Genomic DNA, 27,173 nt, shown 5'->3' with positions numbered 1-27,173 from the left:
TAGGAAGCGACATGAGATGTAATTTGACCAAAGAGATGTGAAGAAATGTTTGCTAGGGGACATTTTGAGAAGTTCTGCTTGTCCTTAAAGAGGGATGCACGGAAATGTTCTCTCTCTTCTTGGCCTCTGGAAGGGGTTGGACTCAGTCAATAATAAACTTTGTATCCAAATCTTAATACAGAGCTAGCACGTTTAGCAGTTTAATACAGCTCACATTCTAAAGTGTAAAGCAGATGAAAAACAAGAAGGAAACGCCAAGGAATCTCTAAACTGTGATCTACATCGTCAGCAATCACTTTTTTTAAATCCATCGAGGAGCTGACACTTTCTTTGCTTCGTGGCACTGTACCATTTATCAGCAGCCCTTTAATATACTACCTCCACTGGAGTAGTTGTTAGTCCAAGACCTAAATCCTCAGAGATCACAAAAGCAGTTGCAACCCAAGAAGTGATAGAATCAGGTACAGTAACTTCGAATTCTTGGTAAGTCCTGGAACTGAAGCCAAGATAAACATAAAAGTCACAAAACCGAGAACTGACACATTTCAAAATTGGCCAACATAACCTAAAACCATGTTTCGGAAGAATTTTAAGTTTCCAAATCATTTACATATCTAAATTTTTTTAAAGATTTAAGCCGAAAACAGTAGACCCCAAGTTCTCAAGGAATAAGTCATAATAAGGTCATAACACTGCAGACTGATCCATATTCCAATAAAATCTTTCTACAATGTTTATATCTTCAGAATAAACATTTTTCATAAATTTTGTATAGATAATATACTTTTTCAAACTTAACTCCAATTTGTTTCTCTCAATATGCATAAAAGTTTCCCTCTGTATCCTATTCTACCCTGTTATTTGTTTTCTGAGGTTTGACTTGTGTCTTATTTCAAGTTTCTGTAAATAGTGGACTCGCGATATGTGTAGATCTCATGATTCACCTGCTCAGTCATCACGCCAGGTAGCACAGAGGTTGTCAGCTAAGCTGAATTCCTTTCAGCATCCACACCCCTACTTCCTGTGGCTCACAGGGATGTTTTATGAGGAGCCACAAGGCAGGGGGAATAATCATGAGTGCTTCCCATCCCAAGGCAACAAAGGAATTCTCAGCAATCTTTCCCCAATGAGAGCCACAAGACTTCAGGGAAGTTAAAATCACCCTTCCTTAGCAAAAGGCCAGTCTTCTCCATGATGGTACTCTCACTGCCACAATTCACATGAAGCTTTACTAAGTACTATATTTAAATACAATAAATATCGTTCTAAAAAAAACTCTTGGTCCATTCAGTTCTTTATCACTCTATGTTTGTATTTAAGCATCAGAAACAGGGCAACACTTACTTAAAACTAAGGCCAAACAAAATATATATGGGCAAAGAACTTTATAAACTTTTACCCCATGCTGGTGTCTAGCCAAATCCAAGTCTCTGGAAAATGCTTTCTGACACGTGGACTGCTACCCGAAGAAAAGTCATGAAAATCTACCAAGTATCCTTCATTTTCCTCCAAAAACGCTATACGGTCATCTAAAAATAAACACAGACAACTGTTAGGAAAAAGTCACTGTAGACAATGTTCATAAACCCAGTCCACAGAATCACAGCACCTCTCAGCTGACGGGGCCTTTAGAGTTTGTCTTGTCCAATCTTCTCGTTTTACAGAGGCACCTGAGACCCACAGAAGTCACGTGACTTACCCTAGTCACGTGGCCACTATGAAAGAGCCAGGAAAAAAAAAAAGAAAGTTTGATGGCGCTACAACCAATACCTGAAAAACTACTTACAGTTCAGCTGCTAAAAAATAACTTAAATCACATTTTTAAAGTTATCTCCAATTCTGCTACTCTCCTCTTCTCAGATCCCCAGTGCTGATTGCCTTTGGCTACACCATCCACAAGACGCTAAAATCATCCAGTTTATTAGCTTCTTTCTTATAAAAGAGGCAGGCTGACATATAGACATACCTATCTCTATTCTTTCAACTTTTCTATAAGCCTAAAATTATTTCAAAATGAAGTGTAAAAAGAAAATTATACTGTAGAAGGTACCAAAGATACCAAGATGAATGTGATGAGCTCCACCCATTGTCTATAGAGGAGGCGGACAAATACATGCTAAGAGTGATAGCGCACATAGGCCAAGGGTCCACCGTGCAGAGAACAGGTGACTTTACAGCCTCTGCACAGTGGACAGGGTATGGCTAGGGGAGAAAACCCATTCTGCGCTGTCTTCTGCATTCCATTTCCTTACGCCTCCGGATAAAGAGTATCTCATACAAGAGAAAAAAAATAAGCTAAGTACAAAGGCATGTCCGGACTATGACAATGTGTGTTAGGGAAGAGTGGCATAAAATGAGAACAGAACAAATGCTTGGGTCCAGATTTTTAAATATCAGTTATCCCGCGCTGAAGGATTTGGACCTGATCGTTTAAGTAATGATGGCCTTACTGAAGGTTTTGAAACAAATTAGAAGCACGATCTAACCCATGTTTTATAATGGTAACTCTGGTCTCGGTGCGAACAGTGGTTTAGAGCTGGGGGAATGAGGCAGGAGAAACAGGGGGCTCCCGCGGCACCCAAGGAGGCATGCTGATGAGCGAGAGGAGAGGAAGGACAGCCTTGAGAAACGACCCTGCTCTGCCTCTCAGCTGGACGGCCTCTGTGTGCACCCACGGGCAGGCTGTCCCTCAGCATACTCCTGTGTGTGCTGGCTTGCCCCACTAGACCAAGCTGGAATCTCCATTGCCTCCTACACGTCAGGCATGCAATTAATATCATCTACTGAATAATGAATGAACAAACTGGATCTGAGGGATAAGACAATAGGTAATTGCAGACTTGTGAGTGCCAAACATGTGCCACGCATCTTACATCCTTTTGGATGTAACCTCCTAACAACCCTGTAATATAGGTAATATTATTATTCCTCTAATTCAGGGAGAAACCTGAGGTTTAGGGACCTTAATGAATCTTCTCAGGATCATAAAGCCAGAATTCAAAGTCAGAAGTATTTCATGGCAAGTTCCTTTCTTAACCACTCTGCTGTTCCACATCTGACAGAGAGAGGAAAGAATTAAAGAGGAGTTCCAGGTTTCTGATGCAGACATGTGGGTAGATGATAATTTCATTAACAGAGATGTGGAATCATATCAACTCAAGAGCTCATATATCAGCCAAATCCTATTAGGGAAAAGTGATGCTTTGTGACACATCATAGTTAAGGTTATTTGGGGGGCATCAGGGTGCAGAAACAGGGGTAAGGTAAACAGTCAGGGTGTTCCAGAGTTGAGTTTAATGGGAAAGGTGTCATGCAAGGACAAGGGACTAGGGAAGAATTCAATCACTTGAAGGTTTCTAGCAACATAATATGCTAGTAAGAGTATCAGGCTTCTTCTGTTACAGTGAAAAGGCAGAACGGTCTCAGAAAAGGTAAAGGTTACAATAAGTATTACTAACAATAGAATGAGTATTACAGTGTGCACCAGGATTCGATAAGTAAACATCAACAAAGATGGGTAAAAGCTGAGAGTGACAGAGAGAGAATGGAAAAGCATAGATTGGTCTGGAAGGCCGCCTAGGGTAGATGATTATATGAAGAAAGCTAAATGTGCCACGTGTCTTTAATACGTAGAGATCATAATGATTTCATAAAACCTTTAAGCCTATAAAATTATTCTTATAACTTCAGAGCAGAGGGTCAGGTGTCCTGTGGTGTCAATCAACAACCCAAAGCTGGAGAGCCTGGGGCTTAGTGTGGACTAACTGGGAACATGTGACAGAAACGGGGAATTCATGGATAGAAACTATGATAGTTCTGTGGCCTTTCAAGATGACTTCGTATGATTTTACCTGAAAGAAAAGAGAACAACTTCTAGAATTAATCATCCTCATTTATGCATTTCCTTCAGTCAAAATGTTTTACGACTCCTTCCTAAAAGCACACTTCTTTTAATTAGTTCGGTGGTCAACTCTATTTAGCAATCCAGGGAACTAGGATGTACAGATGTGACTCTGCCCGCAAAGAACTCAGACTGAGGAGACAAGTGCGTGCGTGCGTGCGTGTGTATGTGTGTGTGTGTATTGACAGCACACTTTATGACATCTGGGCTATTTTCTAGGTGAACAATAAAAAGCTAGAGAACAAAAATGTTTCAAAAATACATTGCCCCTTTTAACTGATTCCAAAATAACACCACAGTTTACAACACAAATTGGAGGCATAAGATCTTCCAATATGTCCAAAAATATAACCATGTCAAAAAATTACAGAGAGCAAATGGAAAGCATTCATTACAAATATCTAGACAGGAGGTGAAAAACACTCCATGTCATGGTCCAGATGTACTTTCAAGTACATTAAACTGCAAACACTGTAGGATAAGAGAACAGAAAATGAAAATTACAATATTCATGTTCAGCCAGAAAGTAGTCATACTTACATAAGTAACTATAAACACTTGAGATGAAAGACTTAATTACTTTAAAAGCACTTTGTCAGATTTCACTTACAAACATCAATGAAATCCTTCACAAGGTTTGCATCTGTCAACACCCAGAGGCCACACTCCTAGAAAGAAAAATTTTAATTTTCTTTTAAAATAAAAGTTTAAATGTCCTCTAAATTGTCAGACTCCCATACTCCTAACTCACCCTTGCTCATTTGTTTTTGTGTAGCATGTGAAAGTAGTTCCCTTTTTTTTGTAACTCCTGCTCATTTTTGAGAGTTTAGGTACATACATGAGTATACATTCTCTCTCTCATACCCAGACACAGACATATAAACACACACACACACACACACACACACACACACACACACACTCACATGAAGAAAGAGACATTTCCAGGTCAAGGAAAGTGATATAAAAGAAAGAAATTATAATGACAAATTCCATTACTTCTCTAACGGTGAATTTATTCATTTGCTTTTAAAACTAGAAGGGTGACTATCTTTCCATTTCAAATTACACTTATATAACACACTTAATAAAAGGTTAAATTAAATAAATTTAATAAGAGGCTAACATTTCAAAATTTAGATAATTAATTCTGAAATTAACTTTGCAGCAGTAAAATATATTAATATCTTTTCAAATTATAGCAAACTAAACATACCTGAAAGACTGCAAAAGAATTCATGAACATGCCTAAATAATATCCTGTGTTATAAAGTTCCAGTTCATGGACCACCTAAGGAAAGATAAAATATACGGAATGAATGCATTCGTATCAACGTGTTCTGCCCTCTCAACAGTTTTGATATATACCTTAGGTAAGAGACAGCCCATATGCTTATCAAATTTGAAAATGACACAAATGGAGGAATAATGAATATGTAAATGCCATGTTCATAATTCAAACAGCCAAAATTACACTTCTTTTTTAAACTTATTTTTATTCTGTTCAGCAATCCAGAATGCCTAAGAAGTGTGGGCTTGTTGACAAGACCAACACGTAGAGATCAGCATTAAAAATGACTCATACTTTTGACAAAGATAAATGGGTTCAATTGGATAGCTAACATAAGTTCTAAAAATATGTCAGTTAGGGACTTCCCTAGTGGCACAGTGGTTAAGAATCCGCCTGTCAATGCAGGGGACACAGGTTCGAGCCTTGGTCCAGGAAGATCCCACATGCCATGGAGCACCTAAGCCAGTGTGCCACAGCTACTGAGCCTGCACTCTAGAGCCCACGAGCCACAACTACTGAGCCTGCGTGCCACAACTACTGAAGCCCGCGCACCTAGAGCCTGTGCTCCACCACAAGAGAAGCCACCGCAATGAGAAGTCCACGCACCACAACGAAAAGTAGCCCCCGCTCGCTGCAACTAGAGAAACCCCGCACACAGCAATGAAGACCCAATGCAGCCAAAAATAAATAAATAAATTTATTTTTTTAAAAAAGTCAGTTACCTAAATTCTTTAAAGTAACACAAAGAGACAACTCACAAAAGAGGAAACTCAAATTATGAATAAGCAGAAAAATATTCAACCTTATTGATAATCAAAGTGATGCAAATTACATCAATGAGATAGCTCTTCAATAACGAGATATTTGCATGTATCTGATTAGCAATGCTACTTTTTAAAAACAGTACTCATTGCTAGCAAGAGTGAGTAAAATAGGCTAAAAGAGTGAGTAAAATTGGTACATATAAACACAGAATTAGAATATGACCCAGCAATTCCAATCCTACATATATACCCAAAAGAACTGAAAACAGGGACTCAAAGAGATATCTGTACACCAGTGTTCATTGCAGCATTAGTTACAATAGCCAAAAGGTAGAAACAACCTAAGCATCATCAATAGAAGAATAAACAAACAAAATGTGGCATATATACACAATGGAATATTATTCAGCCATAAGAAGAAATAAAGTTCTGATACATGCTACAACATGGATGCACCTTGAAAACACTGTGCTCAGTGAAATAAGGCAAACACAAAAGGACAAATAGTGTATGATTCCACTCATATGAAATATCTAGAATAAGCAAATTCAGAAAATCAGAAGTAGATTAGAGGTTACCAGGGTTGCTAATGGAAGGGGGTAATGGAAAGTTATTGCTTCATGGTCACAGAGTCTCTGTTTAGAGTGATGAAAGTTTTGGAAATAGTTATGATGGTTGTACAATATTATGAATGTAATTAATGCCACTGAACAGTACTTCTGAAAATGGTTAAAGAGGCAAATTTTATGTTATATATATTTTAAATAAATTTATTTATTTATTTATTTTTGGCTGTGCTGGGTCTTCGTTTCTGTGTGAGGGCTTTCTCCAGTTGCGGAGAGCAGGGGCCATTCTTCATCGCCATGCACAGGCCTCTTACTGTCGTGGCCTCTCTTGTTGCAGACCACAGGCTCCAGACGCGCAGGCTCAGTAGTTGTGGCTCACGGGCCTAGTTGCTCCGCGGCATGTGGGATCTTCCCAGACCAGGGCTCGAACCCATGTCCCCTGCATTAGCAGGCGGATTCTCAACCACTGCGCCACCAGGGAAGCCCTATATATATTTTACTATGGTAAAAAAAAGTTAAGATATTATACGCTTTTTGGTAACTATTTTGATACATTTCCCTTATTTACATTAGCATTAAGACTGACAGACTAAGACAAAGACAGGGGGAAAATCACTAAAGGTTCTAAGTGTAAGTTTAAAAACACACCAAGTTTAAAATTAAACACCCAAACCACTGCTTCTGCTATACCAACAACACCACTGCTACATCCATGTTAAGTAAACATGGTGCTAGAACAGGTACCAAGGAGAAAACAACGGAATGAGAAAACAGAAAATTTCATAATATCTCAACAAGCTAGCCAATATAGTTAGCTCAACTATAGACAAGGGAGCCAGAGCCAGATAGGATGGAGAGAAAGGTTTTCGTTCCATAACTGCAACTCTGCCACAGAACACCAATATGTGCAAGGTGTCCTTCTGCTGACATTCAGGTGCAAATCTATGGAATTATCTAGGAAGAAGCATCTCTTGTATAAAGAAGTCCTCCTTTTCTCACTGGCTCAGTGAAAGGCACTGTCAAAGCTGCAGCAAGGGAAGTCTGGTAGCTGAAAATTAGTCCTGGAAGATCTAGGACACTTAAATTATTCCAAGGCATTCAAGAGTCTCTGGGCATCACCTATAAATTTAACAAGAATGAAAGAAACCAAAACAGTCTATTATCATAGGCTCTTGACTCCCTCCTCCAGAGCCAACTCTGGAGAAAAAATAAAAGCAAGCAAGAAACTTGGACAAATTCTTAGAAAGGTATAACCTTGCAAGACTGAACCAGGAAGAAATAGAAAATATGAACAGACCAATCACAAGTAATGAAATTGACACTGTGATTAAAAATCTTCCAGCAAACAAAAGTCCAGGATCAGATGGCTTCACAGGTGAATTCTATCAAACATTTAGAGAAGAGCTAACACCCATCTTTCTCAAACTCTTCCAAAAACTTGCAGAGAAAAAAAATAGAAGAAAAAAATTTGCAGAGGAAGGAACACTCCCAAACTCATTCTACGAGGCCACCATCACCTTGATACTAAACCAGACAAAGATACCACAAAAAAAGAAAATTACCAATATCGCTGATGAATATAGATGCAAAAATCCTCAACAAAATACTAGGAAACAGAATCCAACAACACATTAAAAGGATCATACATCATGATCAAGTGGGATTTTTCCCAGGGATGCAAGGATTCTTCCATATATGCCAATCAATCAATGTGATACACCATTTCAATTAACAAATTGAAAAATAAAAACCATATGATCATCTCAATAGATGCAGAAAAGCTTTTAACAAAATTCAACACCCATTTATGATAAAAACTCTCCAGGAAGTGGGCAAAGAGGGAAGCTACCTCAACATAATAAAGCCCAGATATGACAGACCCACAGCAAACATCATTCTCAATGGTGAAGAACTGAAAGCATTTCATCTAAGATCAGGAACAAGACAAGGATGTCCACTCTCACCACTCTTACTCAACATAGTTTTGGAAGTCCTAGCCACGGCAATCAGAGAAGAAAAAGAAATAAAAGGAATCCAAACTGGAAAAGAAGAAGTAAAACTGTCACTGTTTGCAGATGACATGATACTATACATAGAGAATCCTAAAGATGCCACCAGAAAACTACTAGAGCCTATCAATGAATTTGGTAAAGTTGCAGCATACAAAATTAATGCACAGAAATCTCTTGCATTCCTATACACTAAAAACGAAAGATCAGAAAGAGAAATTAAGGAAACAATCCCATTCACCATTGCAACAGAAAGAATAAAATACCTAGAAATAAACCTACCTGAGGAGGTAAAAGACCTGTACTCAGAAAACCATAAGACACTGATGAAAGAAATCAAAGATGACACAAACAGATGGAGAGATACACCATGTTGCTGGACTGGAAGAATAAATGTTGTGAAAATGACTATACTACCCAAAGCAATCTACAGATTCAATGCAATCCCTATCAAATTACCAATGGCATTTTTTACAGAACTAGAACAAAAAATCTTAAAATTTGTATGGAGACACAAAAGACCCCGAATAGCCAAAGCAATCTTGAGGGAAAAAAAATGGAGCTGGATGAATCAGACTCCCTGAGTTCAGAATATACTATAAAGCTACACTAACGAACGCAATATGGTACTGGCACAAAAACAGAAATATAGATCAATGGAACAGCATAGAAAAGTCCAGAGGTAAACCCACGCACCTACGGTCAACTAATCTATGACAAAGGAGGTAAGGATATACAATGGAGAAAAGACAGTCTCTTCAATAAGTCGTGCTGGGAAGACTGGACAGCTACATGTAAAAGCATGAAATTAGAGCACTCCCTGACACCACACACAAAAATATACTCAAAATAGATTAAAGCCCTAAATGTAAGACCAGACACTATAAGACTCTTAGAGGAAAACATAGGAAGAACACTCTTTGACATAAGTCACAGCAAGACCTTTTTTGACCTACCTCCTAGAGTAACGAAAATATAAAATAAACAAATGGGACCTAATGAAACTTAAAAGATTTTGCACGGCAAAGGAAACTATAAACAAGATGAAAAGACAACCCTCAGAATGGGAGAAAATATTTGCAAATGAATCAATGGACAAAGGATTAATCTCCAAAATATATAAACAGCTCATGTAGCTACATATTAAAAAAACAAACAACCCAATCAAAAAATGGGCAGAAGACCTAAATAGACAATTCTCCAAAGACGACATACAGATGGCCAAGAAGCACATGAAAAGCTGCTCAACATCACTAATCATTAGAGAAATGCAAATCAAAACTACAATGAGGTATCACCTCACACCAGTTAGAATGGGCATCATCAGAAAATCTACAAACAACAAATGCTGGAGAGGGTGTGGAGAAAAGGGAACCCTCTTGCACAGTTGGTGGGAATGTAAATTGATATAGCCACTATGGAGAACAGTATGGAGGTTCCTAATAAACTGAAAATAGAATTACCATATGACCCAGCAATCCCACTCCTGGGCATATACCCAGAGAAAACAGTAATTCAAAAAGACACATGCTGGGAGGGAGACGCAAGAGGGAGGAGATATGGGGACATATGTATACATATAGCTGATTCACTTTGTAATACAGCAGAAACTAATACAACACTGTAAAGAAATTATACTCCAATAAAGATGTTAAAAAAAAAAAGACACATGCACCCCAATGTTCATTGCAGCACTATTTACAATAGCCAGGTCATAGAAGCAACGTAAATGCCCATCGACAGACGAATGGATAAAGAAGATGTAGTACATATATACAACGGAATATTAGCCACAAAAAGGAACAAAATTGGATCATTTGTAGAGACATGGATGGACCTAGAGACTGTCATACAGTTAAGTTAGTCGGAAGGAGAAAAACAAATGTCACATATTAACGCATATACATGGAATCTAGAAAAATGGTACAGATGAACCGGTTTGCAAGGCAGAAATAGAGACACAGATGTAGAGAACAAATGTGGACACCAAGGGGGGAAAGCGGGGGGTTGGGAGGGAGGGATGAATTGGGAGATTAGGATTGACATATATACACTAATATGTATAAAATAGATAACTAATAAGGACCTGCTGTATAAAAATAAAATGAAATTCAAAACAAAAGAGCTTACAAATAAAAATGAAATGACTAAGGAATAGGTGATTAGTTTATATAACACTAGATGTTCATATATTTCTTGGTTTGTAAGTTTTCTGCAGGTTAACATGATTTTTCACTCCCTCAATATACTGCAAATTCCTGATTCAATAGGGACTGTAATTATTTATAACCATTATGTACAACCAAAATAGAAAGTACTTCATAATTACCTAAAGCTCTCTCCAATGTCATTCAGAATTGTGCAAGTCCCTCTCCTAGTACTTTCTCAACAGCCTTCAGTTAAAATACAGTATGAAAATGAGGGAAGACTCTAAGTGGCATTTCTCATGTAAGACAGCAAAGACACTTGACCACAATAGCCTCTTTCCAACATCAACAACTGGAATGCAGATCCTTTTCATTTAGAAGCTTTACTGATTACTGACTTATACTTGAAAAGGAACTAATGAAATTTCCTTTAGATACCTGAAGTAACACAAAGTTTCTTTTTTTTTTCTTTTGCGGTATGCGAGCCTTTCACTGTTGTGGCCTCTCCCGTTGCGGAGCACAGGCTCCGGACGCGCAGGCTCAGCGGCCATGGCTCACGGGCCCAGCCGCTCCGCGGCATGTGGGATCTTCCCGGACCGGGACACGAACCCGTGTCCCCTGCATCGGCAGGCGGACTCTCAACCACTGCGCCACCAGGGAAGCCCCCACTTTTTTTCTCTTTTAATGTGTATTTTGGTAAAGAAAAAATAACTAAACTCACATTTTCCATTGTAATATCGTTTGATACATTCATCAGATTCACACTTTTGTCGACAGCTACAATCCCAACGATTGAGTTTGGCTGCGTCACAGTGATCCTAAGAGAGACTCTCTCAGATGGTTCAGCGTTGGCTTTACTCCAAAATAGCTGTATCTAAGAAAGGGAGAAAACAGGATTGATACATTACACTTTTTCAAAGCATTTCTTACGTCTTACCAATAGCAGATCAATGACAAAATCTAGCAAAGATTCTACATGTGCCTTGGCCCGGGGACCATTCTAAAACCATACACAAGCCTTCTCCAGGGAAAGGAGTGAAAAGAAACCTCGGCCCCACAGTGTCCGCCAGTCATGGAACCTCTCACTGTTGCACAAATCAGAGTTTTCCTTCACTTCTCTACCCTTTCTCCACCTCCCACCCCACAGCCGCCAGCCAGTGCTGAAGTGAAGACACTGTCTGGCGTACGTGAAGAGGGCCAGTATCCAAGAGGGGGGACAGGAAAGAGGAGAGAAACTGCCAGTGCCTGCACACTGGCCTCCTGGACTCAGAAGTGAGTGCGTGCAAGTAAGAGCCCCGGGGACTCCCAGAACTGGCTGGGCCGGGCAGGGGTGTCTTTCCCCAGGACGAGGCCATCAGACCAACACCAGTCAGGCCCCATGCTCTGTGCCTCCGTGGCTGCCTGAACTTCCTCTGTCATTACTCTCAGCAAAGCACAGTCCTACCTGAACTTCTTAAAGAGCAACCATCCTCTCATCCCGGCTGAACCCAATGGCTTTGTTATAAGGCCTCTTCCTACTAGGCATGTTCATCTTGCCCAGCTCTGTTTCAACAATCCCTCGCCCCAGTGACTGTACCACCTGATCAAGATGGCCTTCATGTCCCCCTCAGCTTGCCTGAACTTTAGAAACAGGCTTCTTCCTGACATTAAGCACCTAATTTCCCTTTTCTTAAAAAATTTGCAATTGTTAATGTTTTCTCTGTCCCTTTGAGATGTAAATCTTCTCCCGCCTTCCAGGCAGTTTTACTAGCCGGAATGTCTCTCTCAAAGACCTGGGAGCCATCCTTTTGAAGTGTAATCATCAAGAAAGAGCCCTGATTGATCTCCCAGTCTCTGTAGATGAATAGAAGCCTAACTTATAAACTCCAGTTACCAAACCAGATGGCCTAATCACGCTGACCAACCCCTCCCCCAGGGTCTTCCAGTACTTTTCCATTAACTCACACCAGTGCTTAAAAACCCTCCTGCCTTTTGTTTCAGTGGAGTTGAGTTCAGTCTCTCTCCCCTATTGCAAATGTCTTGAACAAAGTCTTCCTTGCCTGTTTAACTTGTCCGATGCCATCTTTCTTTCACATGCCTCTTGAGCCATTGTATCTAGTTTACTCTTCTCCACTTACACCTTAAACAAGTTAAACAGAAAGAATACCTTTCCTTACCCCTTGTTTAAGGCAACTCACAGTTTGCATCATATGCAAACTTTGCACTTCTCATTCTATTTTCTGCACGTCAGTGACCCCCTGGCTCCAACCTGCACTTCTGTGTGGATGATTTCTAAAACTACATCTCTTGCCCCTTCCACATCTCATTCATTTATTCCACAGTCATTACTGAACATCAACGAAGATTCATTAATGTTCTTGTGTTGAAACATATTTTATTTCCAAATATGCAGTTTCTTTCAGAGTAAATGTGCTAAACATTATCATATAAAAATGGAAGACTTATCTTTGCAAACACAACTGAAACTAATTTCTTATCTCTCATATCTAAGAAATTTCTTGGAAGTTATTTATACAGTCTGCTTCCTCAAAGCCTTTACACAGCAACTTTTTTAAGAACCGGCTCTCACTTTCAGAGATGTGTGCCTCTATGTTTAAGCCTTACTCCTACTTTAAAATTCACCTTTCTCAGACAAATACTGTATGCTAACACATATATATGGAATTTAAGAAAAAAAATGTCATGAAGAATCTAGGGGTAAGACAGGAATAAAGACACAGACCTACTAGAGAATGGACTTGAGGATATGGGGAGGGGGAAGGGTGAGCTGTGACAAAGTGAGACAGAGGCATGGACATATATACACTACCAAACGTGAGGTAGATAGCTAGTGGGAAGCAGCCGCATAGCACAGGGAGATCAGCTCGGTGCTTTGTGACCGCCTCGAGGGGTGGGATAGGGAGGGTGGGAGGGAGGGAGACGCAAGAGGGAAGAGATATGGGAACATATGTATATGTATAACTGATTCACTTTGTTATAAAGCAGAAACTAACACACCATTGTAAAGCAATTATACTCCAATAAAGATGTTAAAAAAAAAATTCACCTTCCTCAGGGAATTAATGGAGTCACTAGAAGTCAAAAATTGTGCTCTGAAACTGACAGAATACAGCACTGTCTTAAAAAATTCTTTTCATAAGACAGAAAATAGAAGTTTGTATTATATTTTGACAGTCAAAGTTAGAGTTAACAGTTCTCTATAAAAAAGGCATGGATGACAACTGTTACTTCTTAAAATTTTAACAAATTCAGGGGGGAAATGCTACCAGAAGAACTGTATTCTGCAAATCACTACTTTAAAATAATGATTATTGGGGACTTCCCTGGTGGTGCAGTGGATAAGACTCTGCGCTCCCAATGCAGGGGGCCCGGGTTCGATCCCTGGTTAGGGAACTAGACCCCACATGCATGCTGCAACTAAGAGTCTGCATGCCACAACTAAAGAGCCCATGTGCTGCAACTAAGAAGCCAGTGAGCCACAACTAACGAGCCCTGGAGCTGCAACCAAGGAGCCCACCTGCCACAACTAAGACCCGGCGCAACCAAATAAATATTAAAAATAATAGTAATAATAATAATGATTATTTTGCTTCAGAGGTCCTGAGACGGTAGCAGCCTTTAGTGAGAACAATGGCTCATTTTAATATGTATGAGATAATTGAACTCCACCTGTCAATCTTGCAATCTGGTTACTTCTCAGAGTTGGGGCCAGGAGTGTTTCCTACACAAGCTACACACCTTAGGTTATAAAAATCACTGCTGTGTGTGGAGACAAAACTCCACAGAGATCTCCACACGCAAAGCAGCCAAGCTCATTGTAAATTTGTCCTGGGTTAGTTTTCAGACTGATGAAATGGATAAACCAAAGCCCAGCTCTCCTTCCACACGTCAGTGCAGATGCCTCACTCCCTCCTACAACCCTCACTTCTCTCCCACACAAATAGCAACACCACACATCTATTGCCATTGGAATTCCATGCCAGAGCAATATGGACTCCACCATTTGGGAAATCCTGAAAGAGTTTGGATTTGAATTAAAGTCTTAAAGCCAAGAACCATGACTTACAAAGAAGACGCACAGTGTCCAATAATTCCACAGGTGAAAACAGATACACAGTAATTAAATATGAAGAGGTTTATCCACAGTTCTAGAAATGAATATAAATTTCTAACCAATTTGGTTTCATGACACTTTTCTAAAGAAATATTACATTTCTCAGACTTTACTAATATGAAGTTTTCTTTTAAACATCACTACCTTAAATCTTACCTTATTTTTAAAAACAAGCTGAACAGGAACTTTCAGAACATCATTTATAATTTCCCCATCATCTTCAATATAATACACAATGATACAGGCTTTTGGAGCCCAAGAATTTTCTGGTGTTAAGGAAAAAGTTGTTGAATTTTGCTTGCCTACAGCCACTAACTGTCCCCTGGACACTACCTGAAAAGAAGAGTACATGAGTTTTATTTTATGCTAAAGCTAGTGAGAATCTCAATGACAGCTATGTTTATCATAATTTTAAGCATACATGCAAATTCTTGACTTAAAGCAACTTCAAATCCTTTTTGAACACACACACACAAAAGTAAACCTCCCTGACCACCACAGAGAGTACACGCTGGTAATTAGAAAAGGATAAGATAAAGCAACCGTGATTGAGCCAACAGCAGCTTGATGGCCAAGAATCTATTTCTGAGTGGAAGGACTGCAGAGCACCACTGAGAGTGCTAGATTAGCAAAACTACAATTTATGGGGAGCATTTTTATGTGTTTTTGTTTTCCTTATGTTTTATAATTTTCTATAATGAACATACGTGGCTTATCTCATAGAATTTTAAATTTTAAACATAATGCAAGATTTCATTATTCATCTTAAACTGGAAATGCAAATATGGGTGAAGAAAGAAAAAAAGAGTTTGATTTCAATATAAAAAGGACAGCTTAAAAAGATGTGAGGCTGATTTGTAGCAACATGGATGGACCTAGTATGATAATATACTAAGTGAAGTAAGTCAGAAAGAGAAATTCAAATACCATATGATATCACTTATATGTGGAATCTAAAATACGACACGAACTTATCTACAAAACAGAAACAGACTCACAGACACAGAGAACAGACTTGTGGTTGTCAGTGGGGAAGGTAGAGGAGGGATGAATTGGGATTAGCAGATGCAAACTATATATATATAGGATGGATAAACAACAATGTCCTACTATATATAGCACAGGGAACTATATTCAATGTCCTATAATAATCCATTGTGGTAAAGGAAAAAAATGTAAAATTTTGCAAAGTAAATTTATATATAACTTAGATATAAAAAACTCTGTAAGAGGGACTTCCCCGGTGGCACAGTTGTTAAGAATCCGCCTGCCAATCCAGGGGACACGGGTTCAAGCCCTTGTCCGGGAAGATCTCACATGCTGCGGAGCTACTAAGCCCGTGCGCCACAACCACTGAGCCTGCGCGCTAGAGCCTGTGAGCCACAACTACTGAGCCTGTGTGCCACAACTACTGAAGCCTGCGCACCTAGAGCCCATGCTCCGCAACAAGAGAAGCCACCGCAATGAGAAGCCCACGCACCGCAACGAAGTGTAGCCCTTGCTCGCTGCAACTAGAGAAAGCCCACGTGCAGCAACGAAGACCCAACGCAGCCAAAAATAAATAAATTTATAAAAGAAAAAAAAGAAAACTCTGTAAGAACGTATGTAAATATTACATATTGTGCATGTATAACATACAATACATTAAAATACAATAGTTTCTTTTAAGTGTGAGGCCGAATTTTAAAAATCAGTAAGTTCAGTTTCAAATTAAGGTAGACGGTATTTCAGACGATTCTACAATAGATCATAAATTCAGATTCTGTAAGAGATTACCATATAGCTAAACTCCTTCAACTGCTTGTTGCCACTAAGCACCAACTCAAAAGGTGATCCCACCTAGAAAAAAAATATTTTAATTAATATATAGATATCAGTGGCAAGACAGTCCAATTATAATTAACAAGTGATTGTAATCATTACCTTTATATTTTCATCTCTTGTTTTTAGCTGGATGTACGTTTTACTAGGAGACTTAAACATATCATGAACAGCCATGCTACTCACAGTATCAAGAAAAGAGGCCTAAAACAAAAGAAAAGGCAACCATAAAGTTTCATCTTTAGAAACACCTTGATAAAGGATGTTACCTGCTGGACAATCAGTGAAAGGCAAATTCACTTTCACTTTTCTTCACGCAGGAAACAATACATTCCCCAGACATTGCATCTTCATCATTTTACAGCTTATACTATAAAGAAGGTGATAGCTGTAAACGTGTAAAATGGTCTTCATCGTCATAATCTAAGAGGAAAAAAGTACGGACGGTCCTAACTTACTTCCAAAACAAAGGTGTATTATCCAGAAACACTGTGAGAAGAAAGAAGGAAATGAAAAAGGAATCCTTTCCCCCACAATACAGAACTCAACTCTAAGCAAGAAATCATATCAGCTCACGCAGTCTACCACTGGTGAGAGAAAAACTCAGAGGCCACACTGACAGGGCTGAGTGACCACGAGAAAGGGAACGGGAATGGCTGGGGGCCTCAGTCCAGCAAAGGAGTGTAAATGTAAAAAACATATCCCCCTTTGATCTCAGCTCCTGCCAAAACACCATTTCAAATGACTGAAAATCACCTAGACTGGGAGTTTGGGGGCTTCTCCGTCATATCTTCGGATCACTATTTTACTTTGCTCTTCAAAATGAATTTACAAGGAAGCATTCAGTCTAATTCTCCGCTACTGTCATTAAATCACTTTTTAACCCTTTCCCCCGTTCTTTTAAAATAAAAATGTGTCCACTTCCCGTGTACCAAAGTGACCTCCCAACAGGTTGAGTGCCTACCACAAGATGACAATTTTAAGGTTGCCGCGGTAACATAACGATGGGAGACAGAAGGTACCTTCAACTGTAGCTCGCTGGAATCGCCCAGGATCGGGACGTCAATCTTGAAGACTCCATTTGCGGGGACAGTATGATTTACGATCTGGACAGCCCCTACTTCCTGATTTCTACCATCCCATCTGTTCCAGTACTCGGTATAGTTTCTCTGCGTCACCATCACGACTACATTATTTCTTCTTTCTTCAGGAGTCAGTTGATTGCCATCAGAACGGGTTACCTTCACCTAATTGTCAAAAGAAAACATTTTGAAATCAGGTAAACAAGAGAAGCAAAGGATTCAAGTTTAGTTGAATCCAGTTTCCATCTGTGCTGTTCCCATGAAACCGAACTCTCAAAAATCATCGGCAGCCCCCTAACTTCCAGGTTCAGTGGTCTCTCTGGGCGGCCTCCCCTCCCGTCTGGCTGTTATGCCTCCTTTGCCTTCCACGGCTCCACAATCACCTCTTTCACTGCATACCCCTCTTCCTACGTCCTCTCGGTGTCCTTTTTTATCCCCCTTCCCTCTCCCTAAATGTGGGAATTTGTCAAAACCTCATTATCATTTACCCTCAAAGGTCTCAGCACTCCTGCTGCCATCCTGATCTGGCTCTGGAGCTCACACTCAACACCTCCAACCCCCTGCAGGAAATTTCTACTTGTACATCCCTGTCATCTCAAATTCAGTACATCTAAAGGTGAGAAACCGTCTCGCCTTTCCTATTTTTGCTAATCCCACAATTCCGTCAGACTTAACATCTCTGAATTTCCCTTCCCTCTTCCCACCTTCCAAATCCAACGCACACCAAGTCTTACATCTCTTACATGCTCTCCACCCAGAGTCAGCAGCGCAAGCCTCCTGCTGGCCTCGTGCCCGGGCTGCTGCCCCACTCCTGCACACAGACCCCACCAGTCCCCCTGGAACGCTGCTTTCGCCACACCTCTCCCACGTTCATAAGGTCCCAAGATCTTCACTGCTTAGAGCATGTGAGACACGGAGGATCCTCTGCAATCCCCAAGCTTCGCCTCCTGCTTTCTCTCTGACCTCTCCTGGACACAAGCTCTCTGCTGTCACTGCCCCGGTCCAGTCACTGTCACCTGAAGGCACCCTGGCTTGCCAACCAAAGCTCTCGCCTTGTGTAGACGTCTCAGCTCATCTCGTTCCCCACCCACACTCCCAACACTGAAAATGCTGCAGATCTTGTAACAAATAACCTAAATCTTCTGCTTCTCCATAAAGCATCCCTGAGTGACCCCCATCCCTGTCCTACAGCCAGTTCCCCCTCCCGGAACTCTCTTTGTTTCCCTCTATTCATTTGCAAGTTACCATTTGCAGATTCCTGGGGGTTTTCTTAACTACCTTTTCAAACTGTCTAAATTATAAGATTATTAAAATCAGAAGCTATCTAAAACTTTTTTTTCTCACTAGATCACTGGTTTATTGTAAAAAGATATTGAGCGAGATGGAAGAGATGTTTAGGGCAAGGTATCAGGACAGGACCCTCTCTGAGCGCATCCCTGCCCCCCCAAATCTCCACATAGCCACCAACCTAGAAACTCTAAAACTTCTCTTGATCTATTCAACAAGAAGTGACCCTCCTTTCTTTAAAGCAGGGGCCAGAGACTATGACAGGCAGGGAGGCCAAATCCGGTCTCTTTGGAAGGAAGTTTTTATTGGAACGTGACCACCCTGGCTTGGTTACCAAGGGGCTGTGGCCGCTTTCATGCTACAACGTCAGAGTCACACAGTTGTGACTGAGACCATATGGCCCTCAAAGCTAAAAATATATACTATCTAGCCCTTTGCAGACAAAGTTTGCCAACACCTGTTTTAAATCCCTACAGGAATGTGTTCATGACACTGATTTATCCTGCCTTGAATTACAGTTATGTGTATATTTTCTTGTCACCATCACAAACACTGTGACTCCAGGGTAGAGACTGGGTCCTTCTTAGGTCTGTAAGCCCCATTTATTGACTCAGTCAATAAATGTTCATTCAGTATTCTCTCAAAAAATTGAGTAGATTAGTTGATACTTTTTAATGCTACATCTTTGCTAGGATTAAAATCAGTCATTATAAAAATCAAATTGAAATTGAAATTTTTTGACTACCATCTAATTCCTTCAATTAATTTATAAAAACTTCAATGTCGCAATTCAAATCTAACTTGAATTACTTATTAAATATATTTTGAGGAAAAATTTTTTGGAAACTACTTTTTTAAATAAATTAGATAAAGGTCATTTGGAAACAATTCTGTGTGCCTCATATATCTAAAGGGGAAAAGTAATCTACCTACCTTGGGCTTAAATTTTTTGAAAAGCATTGAAAGTACTATTTCCCATTCTGTTTCACTAAACTGAACTTACTGCTTTAGACAATTAATAAATACGCCAACTTACAGTGGCTGTGAAGTTGAGAGATGGCTTTAAGACAGTAGCATAATCAAAAAATTCAATGATGTAATCGTGTTGCTTGAAAAATACATTGGAGCTTGCATTTCTTGAGATACCTGTTTTGGAAATTGCACCATTTAGAAAGTAAAAGTAATATATTACCAACAGCTTCTATCCACCAAATCTCTCCACCTGAGCTACTTCCCAAAGGGGTTAGGATGTCAGGACACAGAAGGCTCTTTGGCTTGGCCACAAAGAGGACCGTACATGTCCTCTGTGGATCCCTTCTGAGCACCATTAGTGTCCCCCAATCAATGACATGTGCACCAGAGATCAGGCCACTGACAGAATAGTCTTTTTGCACTTTCGGGGATTGGTGAAAGCCATTAAAAAGTAGCAACCGAAAGATCCAAGTAATTAACCTTTATTTTATTATTAAAAGAGAAAACTGTCTAGGAGCAGGTGAGATTTCAGAAGATGTTATTTTAAAAAAAAAAGAGGAGGATGGTTAGTCAGCTGAAAAGGTAGGCCTTCCATGTAGTTTTCAGTTTGAAAAAAAAAAAATAGAGATGGAAAAAATTAAAAATACCTATCACAGGTGGTTGAGGTACATCCTTTCAAAGAAAATAAGGTTCCCCTTCATTACGAAAACATTCTGCAAGTTAGACTAATAGTCATGACAATCTCAGCATTAACTAGCATCCTTGGGCAACAGTGCCCTCAAATGAACGTACCGATTATAATAAGAGATGACAGAGCAGCACAACAGAAATAGCTTTACCTTCACTTCGAAGTCTACAAACCTGTAAGTGATTCTGTCACTGTGGCTAAAATTTCTACCGGCCCGGGAGAAGACAGATTCATGTGTTCAGAAAGGCCATCCGAAAAATCCATTACCTTTTTCATCTCTTCATCGTTAAAAGAGAAGTTTGCAGATCCATTTATCTGTTTTGTTAAAAAATGTTTCAATGTCATTCTTCACTTTAGCACTTCAAATTTTAGAAATAAAACCCAAACTAAGTCACAACGATACAATGGTTCTATTTCTACTTTAATCATTTTTTTAAAAAAGGGTAAATTCTCATTTGTTCAATGATAGAAAGCTCTTGATTTTCTGATGCTCAACTTTTGGTTAATTCAGTATAAAATCTGATTTCTAGAGAAAGTACACTTACAGTTTTTCCCCATTACAAGTTATAAGATATCTGCAAAAGTTACCTTAAATGTTTTTGTAATATTTTTCTTCACACCCCAAAAGGATAAAGGTAAAAATGTAAGTGTCAGGTCTCCTTTCACTGGCTTCCCATATGTATACCTGAAAAATAATACACGAGGCCTAACTTAAAAGAATTATATTAAAAGCATACTCTTACTACAAATTTCTAAAACTAAAACATAGTTAGGAATGTGCTTAATAAATGGTGATCTTTGATATTAAGTCTCCAAAATGAGAAGACTTTTAACTACAATACCTCAAACACAGTTCATAATACACACTTTACCCAGCCTCTGGAGACTCCAGAGAAAATCTGATCGTAATTGGAAGTGACAGTTTCCCATCAAAAGATTTTTAAAAGATTATGAAAATCTTTTACTCTTAGAAATCTGGACTGGCCCATTAACTGCATGCCCAGGAGACACTGTAGCTTTTGAATATTTTTAAATGTTAGTTGAAGTTGCATTCGCCGTGGCGAATTTTATTTATTTTAATGAGGTGGGAATAGTGAGCAGACGTTCACATCAAAGCTAATAAACAAATGCAGATTTTTATTCATCTCCGTTAAAGATTTCAAAACTAAAATGAGCGTGTTAACCTTGTTCTCCAGGAAATTTCCAGTAATCTTCTGCTCATTAACTATGCCTTCATGGGACAGATGGCTACTAGCAAAAGTAACCAAAATTGTTATCATCTACTCACAGAGATGACCATAATAGCTAATACAAATAAATATTTAAAATCATATCTATAACTTAATAACAACCGTCCAAGTGATAAGACAACAGAATTCATCTCTCAAAGTACACCCAAAGAACGATTGGATTTCAAGTCCTACTCTTTACCCCCAATTCCATGACAAGACCAAAACTATTGCCCATACACCTTAATTTGGTTCACTCAAAGTAACAGGCTTTTGATTGCATACGGAGGACTCTGCTTCGCTACACACAGCTTGAAACTGAAATCTTAGGAGTTACGTTGCTTATCCATTTGTTCTTTCAATAAGCATTTATTGGAAGCCCACTCCATGACTGGCACTGTGCTAGGCACCCAGGTGCGGTAGTAACCACGACACAGACACAACCTCAAAAGGGTGGAATAGCCATGTTTTTAGTGCTTTGAGAGCTATAAGGATAGAGGGTTAGGGGCAAGCAGCCACGCCTTGAAATTGCCTATGTAAAGGCCTCCTGGTCAGAAAAAGCATTCTGCATTCTTGGAAGCACAAGTAAGATCTAGGAGGAGACTTTGGGAGGGTAGATGAGGGGCTGGGTGAGGTGTTTCAAAAGATATGAAGCTAGAAAAGAACTCTGTAAGATACACTAAAAATTTTGAACTTCACCCTCAAGGCAATGGTCTGAAAGAAGAAGGCAGAAGGGGGTGTGGGGCGGGGGGGGTTAGGATGAGGTGGAGAAGAAAGAGAGAAGGCGGAGAAGGCCAACAAGAAGAGGAAACAACAAGACGTCTGGATCCAAAGTAGAGGGAAGATTGGATGTGGTAAAAATAGAGGCAGGAAAAAGTTTTAAGAAACTACAACCGTAGCTGAAGAGGTGACATTCCTGAATCAAGGAGGTGGCGGTGGAGAACGGTAGATGGATTATTTGAGAGATATTAAGGAGAGAGACCCAACAGCACTGGAGGTTGACCGGCTATGGGGATTGAGGGAGTCAGACAAGCACAGCTGACTTCAGCTAAAGAGAGGGTGCTGCAGTCCACCCAAGAGAGGGATGCAGAGAACCAGGTTTGGGGAAGACGACTGATTAAAATATCTGTGGGATATCCAGTGGGCGATGTGCAGTGGGCAGCGAGACATGGAGATCTGACTGTCAAGCTAGAAATGTGGGCTGGCAATACGGATTTAGGTTTCATCAAATTATAAACAGCAGAAGCCCTGGCCATGGAGAAGAAAACTCCGAGTAAATGTGTAAAAAGAGAAAAGAGAGCCAAAGATGGAACTCTAAGGAGCAAGAACGTTTACAATGTGATCAGAAGAGAGTTGTCTGCAAAGAGTCTCAAAGGAGCAGACTAAGGGAAAGGAGAAAAACCAGAAAGGAAATGGGAGAGGACAGCAATGTCCGATGCTGCAAAGGGAGAAAAAAGTTGTAAAAGCGTAAGAAAGTACACACAAGGCTAAGCAAGAAGGAGGTCTTTGTGCCGTGGTGAAAGCAGTTTCCATATCACGGTGAGCGAGAAAGGAAGAACGCAGGGGGCTAAAGAACGAACAGGATGTGAGGAAGTGTTTCAAGGCAGCTCCAACTCTTCAAAGAGGTGAGAGACAGGGCAGCAGCTAGGAGGAGGCATGAAGGTCAGGGAGGGCTCGTTTCCTTTAATGACAGAAACGTTTGAATGCAGAGATAAACAGCAAAAGGTTAAAGATACCAAATGGAAGAAATCAAGACCCAGGTGAGAGGGGAAGTGGGCCTGGGATTCTCCCGACAGAAGAGTGAATCCAAGGCCCAACTGGAAGGATCAGCCTGAAGGGAGGAGAGACACAGACAGACCCTCACCATCATCACTTCTATCTTTTCCAGGACACGGTATTTATAGAATAGGTCTCTACAGATCTTTAGAGACTGATAAAAGACCTTGCTAGTCAAAAGATTTCCTGAATCTGTTGCAAAGTTGTAAATTATATCCACAATCTGAATAAAAAAAGACCCTCCTGGGACTTCCCTGGTGGCGCAGTGGTTGAGAGTCCGCCTGCCGATGCAGGGGACACGGGTTCGTGCCCCGGTCCGGGAGGATCCCACATGCCGCGGAGCGGCTGGGCCCGTGAGCCATGGCCGCTGCGCCTGCGCGTCCGGAGCCTGTGCTCCGCAATGGGAGAGGCCACACCGGTGAGAGGCCCGCGTACCGCAAAAAAAAAAAAAAAAAAGACCCTCCTGAAATGCACTGATAGGCCCAGAACTCATGAACGCTGGGGTGGAGGAGGCCTCTGGGGAAAGGGCCTCGGCCCTGTCGGGATCTGCTCATCTGAATTCACACACAAGATCTGCGCTGCCCCGGAACAGAACCGCCTTACTTTGCTCCCAAAGCGGACATCATCCCTAGGCAACTGAAACCTGAAGGAAGAAGATTTAATAGGAAGGAAATACTCGGAACAGACTACAGGCAGACCTCGTTTTATTGTGCTTTGCACAGTAAACACACAGATACTGTGTTTTTTACAAATTGAAGGTTTGTGGCAATCTTGCGATGAGCAAGTCTGTTGATGCCCTTTTTCCAAGAGCATTTGCTCACTTCATGTCTCTGTAACACATTTTGGTAATTCTCACAATATTTCAAGTTTTTTCATTACTATTATATTTGCTGTGGTGATCTGTGATCAGCAATCTTTGAGTTTACTATTGCAAAAAAATTACAGTTCACTAAAGGCTCAGATGGTGGTGAGCCTTTTTTAGGAATAAAGTCTTTTCTAATCATTGTAGGTATATTGGTTTTTTAGACATAACGCTATTGAAGCCGAGCAGGACCCTGTGGGATTCCTGGGCACAAAAGCCTTTCTGTGTTCCCTTCACTGAGTTCCAAAGGACAGGTTCAAACAGTCGCTAATCAGGGAAGGGAGGGGATGCAGAGACAAGGGAGGAGCGCTCGGGAAACAGTAGTGCAGCCTTGGGGCAGGGTCCTGGTTCCCCAGCAAAGGATACACATAACAGTATCTTTGAGCTCTTCTGCAGAACTCAAACCCCCAGCAAATGGAAGATGTTAAGTACTCGATGAAGCACGCTTCATTCCAGAGAAGGTCACGGTTCGTCCATCATCACCTGATGCCAGATGATCCCTGCATTGAAGGAAGGCAAGCCCTGCATGCCCCCTGGTCCTTGTCAGCAACCCCGCCCCTTGACTATAAAACTCCTCTCCAACGCCCCTGGGTTCGGACACACAGTTCTGAGGGCCCACTGTGACCCCCTTTGCCTGGCAAAGGAATAAAGCTATTCTTTTCTACTTCACCCATAACTCTGTCTCCTAGAATTAATCCAGTGTCGGGGCACAGAGGCCGGATTCGGCTTTACTATTGCACACTTAATAGACTACAATCTAGAATAAAATAACTTCTATACACATTGGGAAACCGAAAAAACTTCACGTGACTCTCTTTACTGCAATATTTTCTTTATGGCGGTGGCCTGGGACTGAACCCACAATCTCCAAGGTATGCCTGTACTATGAGAACTAGCCATGTCTGAGAACTTTAATTGGCAACAATTGTCTCACTACCTAGAACAGACAAACCAAACGCTAAGATGGGCTTTCTGATGTGTCTAGGCTAACGTCCCCAGTCACTTACTCAAACACTCTAGGTGTCAAGGTGAAGGTATTTCATAGGTGTGATTAAAGTCTATAGTCGGTTGATTTTAAGTAGAGGAGATTATCCTAGATCATCTGATCAGCCTGATCTAATCAGTTGAAAAGCCTTAATGCAGAGCTGAGAATTCCCTAAAGAGGAAGAAATTCTGCCTGTGAACAGAAACGTCAGCCCGTACCTGAGAGCTCTAGCTGCCCTTCCTGACAACCTGCCTTACAGACTTTGGATTTCCCTAGTTAGTCCCCCCAGTCAAATAAGCCAACTCCTTGCAGAAAATCTCTTAATATATGCCTCCTGCTGCTTCTACTTCTCTGGCTATAGCTCGACTGATACACATACTAAAGAAAATGATGAGAACACAACCTGTTGAGCCCTAAAGAACTGCCTGGGGACCGTCACAATTGCCATGTCATTCTCAGCCATTAGCATCTCAAAGGGGCTCCACAAATGAGAATCAGGATGAAACTGCGGGGTTGGTGGGAAGAGGCTGTCAGTGTTGTTGCTTCAGGGGATCCACACCCCCTGAAAATGTACAATACATTTCCTAGATGTACAATAAATTTCCTAGAGAGTTACCAAAGTTTAAGAACCACTGTTTTAACAGGTTTTGCTAAATCCCTGGCACACCCCTGAAAACTAAAAACAGAAAAAAAGAAGGTCTCCACTTTCAACCTAATCCATGTGGACATTGATGGTTTATGCGGATTTGAAGTCACTACTTTTTTTTTTTTTTTTTTGCTGTACGCGGGCCTCTCACTGTTGTGGCCTCTCCCGTTGCGGAGCACAGGCTCCGGACGCGCAGGCTCAGCGGCCATGGCTCACGGGCCCAGCTGCTCCGCGGCATGTGGGATCCCCCCGGACAGGGGCACGAACCCACGTCCCCTGCATCGGCAGGCGGACTCTCAACCACTGCGCCACCAGGGAAGCCCGAAGTCACTAAGGTTTATAAGCGTTAGTCAAAGACCTCAAAATAAAACGCAGACAGAATGCTTGACCTTCAGCTAAGATCAAGGGCAGGAAAATAATTATGACAAAGCGGGCATTTATGTGTTTTCCAAACCATAAATTGAGCCACAGAACTCAAATTCACATTGTAAGCTACCTCTTAGTTGAACTTGGTATACAAATGGTAGACACATTTTTGCCTTTATGTCACATGGGTGTCACATGATTTGTTTGCCAAAAGAATCTAAAGCAGGAGTCCTCAGACGTTTTGGTGCGTGGACTCACTGCCCATCGACCGCCACTGCCACAAACCCTCACCAGGAGAGGAATATTGCGGTGAGTGGTGAGATGGGGTCCAGTGTTTACCAGCTATTACAAATAAATTCTGAAGCTAAATACATTTCACAAACCAAAGTACAGATATTGACACGTCAAAAATAAATGCTACAGGGCTTCCCTGGTGGCGCAGTGGTTGAGAGGCCGCCTGCCGATGCAGGGGACACGGGTTCGTGCCCCGGTCTGGGAAGATCCCACATGCCGCGGAGCGGCTGGGCCCGTGAGCCATGGCCGCTGAGCCTGCGCGTCCGGAGCCTGTGCTCCGCAACGGGAGAGGCCACGACAGTGAGAGGCCCGCGTACCACAAAAAAAAAATAAATAAATAGATTTAAAAAAATAAATGCTACAAGACACACCC

The 27,173-nt window shown here is 40.8% G+C and overlaps 1 protein-coding gene across 3 annotated transcripts in view; it reads right to left on the bottom strand.

The window, feature by feature from the left end:
* The window catches only part of CD109 (CD109 molecule), a 135,328-nt gene that overhangs the window by 37,992 nt on the left and 70,163 nt on the right, over positions 1–27,173 (bottom strand). For all 3 annotated transcript variants that reach the window (XM_060283392.1, XM_030859307.2, XM_060283391.1), the window contains exons 8-19: positions 21,231–21,327; positions 20,816–20,957; positions 20,019–20,128; positions 17,636–17,860; positions 16,716–16,817; positions 16,569–16,631; positions 14,949–15,125; positions 11,400–11,552; positions 5,118–5,192; positions 4,512–4,569; positions 1,400–1,529; positions 379–496 (exon numbers count right to left, since the gene is read on the bottom strand). In XM_060283392.1, the coding sequence (XP_060139375.1) occupies positions 379–496; positions 1,400–1,529; positions 4,512–4,569; positions 5,118–5,192; positions 11,400–11,552; positions 14,949–15,125; positions 16,569–16,631; positions 16,716–16,817; positions 17,636–17,860; positions 20,019–20,128; positions 20,816–20,957; positions 21,231–21,327 (1,450 nt within the window). The remainder of the gene's footprint in view (positions 1–378; positions 497–1,399; positions 1,530–4,511; positions 4,570–5,117; positions 5,193–11,399; positions 11,553–14,948; positions 15,126–16,568; positions 16,632–16,715; positions 16,818–17,635; positions 17,861–20,018; positions 20,129–20,815; positions 20,958–21,230; positions 21,328–27,173) is intronic.

Source organism: Globicephala melas, chromosome 14 (assembly GCF_963455315.2).
Source record: "Globicephala melas chromosome 14, mGloMel1.2, whole genome shotgun sequence".
Taxonomy (NCBI): domain Eukaryota; kingdom Metazoa; phylum Chordata; class Mammalia; order Artiodactyla; family Delphinidae; genus Globicephala; species Globicephala melas.
The sequence above is the reverse complement of the archived record's forward strand: the minus strand, read 5'-3'. Positions and strand labels throughout refer to the sequence as shown.